Source organism: Sinocyclocheilus grahami, unplaced genomic scaffold (assembly GCF_001515645.1).
Source record: "Sinocyclocheilus grahami isolate Dianchi unplaced genomic scaffold, SAMN03320097.WGS_v1.1 scaffold1656.1, whole genome shotgun sequence".
Classification (NCBI taxonomy): Eukaryota; Metazoa; Chordata; class Actinopteri; order Cypriniformes; family Cyprinidae; genus Sinocyclocheilus; species Sinocyclocheilus grahami.
Genome location: NW_015506835.1, coordinates 289,614 through 294,258, shown reverse-complemented (window position 1 = coordinate 294,258; position 4,645 = coordinate 289,614). Strand labels below are relative to the sequence as shown.

The 4,645-nt window shown below is 38.2% G+C and overlaps 1 protein-coding gene across 1 annotated transcript in view; it reads left to right on the top strand.

The window, feature by feature from the left end:
* Positions 1 to 4,645, top strand: part of LOC107571824 (mitogen-activated protein kinase kinase kinase kinase 4-like) — a 71,551-nt gene that overhangs the window by 3,066 nt on the left and 63,840 nt on the right. The window contains exon 2 of the mRNA XM_016258206.1: positions 1,601 to 1,666. Coding sequence (XP_016113692.1) covers positions 1,601 to 1,666 — 66 coding nt within the window. The remainder of the gene's footprint in view (positions 1 to 1,600; positions 1,667 to 4,645) is intronic.

Genomic DNA, 4,645 nt, shown 5'->3' with positions numbered 1-4,645 from the left:
TTGACTGGTAGTGTAGGCTGATTATTCTTATAGATTGAAACGCGCATTAACCAGGTAAACGATTATGAAACATGCTCCGAGTTGCTTCAGAAAACAAAAAAATAGAGCAACAACAAAAGCATGTTGCTGGAAATGGGTTTATTCTTGAAAATGCAAACTGATTGTCTGCCAGCAGGAGGCGCTGTGAGAACGGCAGAACTGATTGTCTGCCAGCAGGAGGCGCTGTGAGAGCGGCAGAACTAGCGGTTTCTCCAGTAACGGCTGTAAACACAGCAGCTCCGCTCATGAACGCTACTTTATCAGATAAACATGCCATCTAAACTATTCTGAAGACAGTCGGTTCCCTTCAGAGACACATTCATATAAAACCGTGCTCATGTTTATTCAACGAAGTCAAACGCCACAAATACATCAGAGTATGGGAAACACTGGTAATGTATATCGAAATATCGGAAATGTGTTTAAAAATCATATCACCGTTATTGAAAAACATTATATCGCGATACATATTGATATTGAATTATTGTCCAGCCCTACTAGGGAACAGAGTATACTACAGTATTTATTAGTGCTCGACCGATGTGGGTTTTCTGGCAGCCGATGCCGATATCTTGGAAAGCAGGGTGGCCGATATAATTGTATTTATTTTAATTCATATTTAAGAAATTTTAAAATAATTTGAAAATGGATGAAAAAATAAATGTGTTAAATAAACATAGTTGTACTTTAGATGACAAAGGTTTTTTTTTTCACAAATAAATAAATATTTAATAAATAATATAATTAAAAATGAAGTAAACGCTGTAACCAACAGGGCACTCGGTATTCTGGGAAGTTTGTGAGCATTCATCATATTTTTTCAAATAAAGTCGGCAAGGTTTGTGAAATTAGATGTTTATTAGACATTCAAAGATTTGTATAAATTATATAAATGTGTATTTGCTGAATGCTGACGGCAAACGAGAAAGTATTATAATGTTTGCCTTTCTATTGCTAATAATATAAAAGCAATCGTTATAAGAATTTTTGTATACATTTTAATTCCTTTGTTTAACCGTTCTATCTGATTATTATTAGACAGAACTGTTAACGACGACAGCGAACAAGACGGAGAATGTCAGCGCTGTCAAAATAAAAGTCCCGCCTCGAACGCATCGGCCAAACAGGGAAACTTATCGGGCGATGCCGGTATTTAAAAAATGCCAAATATCGGCCGATATATCGGTCGACCACTAGTATTTATTACAGTTTATCAGTTCACTATAGTTAATACTACAGTAGCATTCATTAACAAAGTGTTGTAAATACTATAATATATACAGTATAATACACTTTACTATAGTATGGTACTGTAACACTAGTATTTACTGTAAATTACTGTAGTATTTTTTCATGTGGATAAAGAGAATAGACCATAAATAACAATATTGAAACAAAATACAGAGCAAAAGAAAATGTGAACAGACAGAATTGTGAATGTGCTATTAACAGATGAAATGATGAACAGATGTACAGTCCTGAGATGTGCCAAGCTTGATTAGTCTCTAGTGAGATGCCAGTGTCAGGGGCCCCTGAAGCTCAGTGTTTCTCTTGATTTCAGGATCCCGCCGGGATCTTCGAGCTCATCGAGGTGGTCGGCAATGGGACATATGGACAGGTTTACAAGGTTTGTGCTGATCATTGCTCGTCTTGTTTATTTATTTTTTCAGAATTCAAACTTGGAGTGTATTTTTATTGCAGTGATTTTGTGTCACATGATGGTTCTGTAGCTCGGGAGCGTGCAGAAGTGCAGTGGTTCTGGTCCGGATCAGTCTTCTGCTCTGCCAGCTCTCAGCTCTCAGCTCTGGGGCGATAAATAGCTTGCTAATGAAACCTACGAGTGTGGTTTTGGTCTTTGACACAGTCTTTGGGTGGAGCTCACTTCCTCATGAAGGTCAGAGCGTGCTTCACAGAAACATTGGATCTTTAAAGAAGTGTGTCGTGAGCCCAGACATCCTGCGAGATGTGTGACACACACGTGTGTTTGATTCAGGTCAGGGTGGGTCTGCAACCGTCCCGCTGTGGATCGTCTTGTGCAACCATTTCTTCTCCTCTTTCTTCTAAAGCATGCAGTAAAAGCAGCACAAAGTGTAGGGTGGAACCCACACAGATTAGGACAGACTTAGGGTTTTTATTTCAGGCTTTTATATTGTGATTGTGTGATACTGCATCATATTTTAGTACCATATAACACACATAGTTGTATCCATGTTGTTATAATAAATGCTAGTGCATGCATAACATATGGTCTCTCGTATATACAGATCAAACCCATGTATTACAGGGATAGTTCAGCCCGGATGAAAATGCTGTCATCATTTACTCGTGTTCTTCCAAACCTGTATGAGTTTCTTTCTTCAGCTGAACACAAAAGAAGATATTTTGAATGTTGGTCTCCATTGACTTCCATTGAAAAAATAAACATGTGACCCTGGAGCACAAAACCAGTCATAAGGGTCAGTTTTTTTAAATTGAGATTTATGCATGATCTGAAAGCTGCATAAATAAGCTTTCCATTGATGTATGGTTTGTTAGGATCGGACAATATCTGAAAATCTGGAATCTGAGGGTGCAAAAAAATCTAAATATTGAGAAAATCATCTTTAAAGTTGTTCAAATGAAGTTCTTAGCAATGCATATTACTAATCAAACATTAAGTTTTGATATATTTACAGTAGGAGATTCACTAACTATCTTCATGGAACATGATCTTTACTTAATATCCTAATGATTTTTGGCATAAAAGAGAAATGTATAATTGTGACCCATACAATGTATTGTTGGCTATTGCTACAAATATCCCCCAGCGACTCAACACTGCTTTTGTGCGCCAGGGTCACATATTATTGCATATCATTGCTCTTTTGTTGGTTTTGATTGCTTCTATTGTCCTCATTGGTTTGGTTATCCATGTCCTTCAAAAGGTCTTCTTTTATGAAAGATATTTGTAAAAGTTAAAAGTTCATACAGGTTTGGAGCATTAAGTGAAGAAATATCCATTCTGATTATCAGTGGTAATTGCACAGCTATAGTTCATCATGTATTTTTGCGTATGAGGCAACACTTCCACACCTCTAGCGCAGTGCACTTTCACTGCTACTGCGTCTCTACAATCCACATGAAACGGAAATTGCGAGTGATGTTTCTTCTCTGTTGTGACATCATACATGCAAACTTGTCACCTCTGGGTGAAATTCATCGTTCTTACATTGAAATACTCCATTCATATGATTCGTGCAAACGATTCAAAGAAGAACAAACCGTCTTCACACAAGTCTTTGATGGCATTTTCTTTCCATCCTACCCCTGTATTAAGCCTAAAAGTGGTGTTTTTTTATTCTGTGCACAGGGGTAACCGCTGTATTTTCAATAAGCATCACCTATATAACATGTTTTGTTTTTGTGGAACTGTCTCCGCCGTAGACATTAGTGTTGCTTCAAAACCCGCTGCTATTTAAACAACATGCAGGTCTATTATAACCAGGACCGCATTTAGACCGCACTGGGCCCCGGGGCTATGACTTACTGCAGGGCCCCCCATCACAATAATGATATATATATATATATATATAGGGTACAACGGGGCTAAAGGCCCACCTTAAGAAAAAATGTGCCATTCACTGCGCCTAAAATGTATAATTACAGAAAAGATATATACATAGTATTGAACTCACAATATAGAGTATCACAATATATGCATTAATTTTATTATTGATTCTCATTTGCTACTTAAATCTACAACATTTCAGATCAAGTAGGCACAGAATCAACTTTGCACTGCTGCGCACGCGCGTCAAAGATCAGACAAATATACAGGTGCATCTTGAAAAGCTGATGTTTTGGAAAGTGCTACGCCACGGTTTTGTGCCGTCTAGTGGTTTAGATGAAAATAATATCAAAGGTGCCTTTTACCCCGGGGCGCCTTTAGCCCCGTTATACCCTATATATATACAGTATATATATATATAGCTTTAAACAGGATTTTTATACCATATCAAAATTCTTGATGCACTGAAATTTCATAATTTTTGCTACCAATTTCAATATCACAAAAAATAATACTAGCCTAAGTAAAAATAAGCTTACTGAAGACAAGTAAACAGTCACGAAAAACCCTGCTGAAAAAAACAGCATATGCTGGTTAGGTATGTTTTGATGCTGGGATGCTGGTTTAAACTGGTCCTTTGCTGGTTTATGCTGGTCCTTTGCTGGTTTATGCTGGTCCTTTGCTGGTTTATGCTGGTCCTTTGCTGGTTTAAGCTGGTCCTTTGCTGGTTTATGCTGGTCCTTTGCTGGTTTAAGCTGGTCCTTTGCTGGTTTATGCTGGTCCTTTGCTGGTTTAAGCTGGTCCTTTGCTGGTTTATGCTGGTCCTTTGCTGGTTTAAGCTGGTCCTTTGCTGGTTTATGCTGGTCCTTTGCTGGTTTAAGCTGGTCCTTTGCTGGTTTATGCTGGTCCTTTGCTGGTTTAAGCTGGTCCTTTGCTGGTTTATGCTGGTCCTTTGCTGGTTTAAGCTGGTCCTTTGCTGGTTTATGCTGGTCCTTTGCTGGTTTAAGCTGGTCCTTTGCTGGTTTAAGCTGGTCCTTTGCTGGTTTAAGCTGGTCCTTT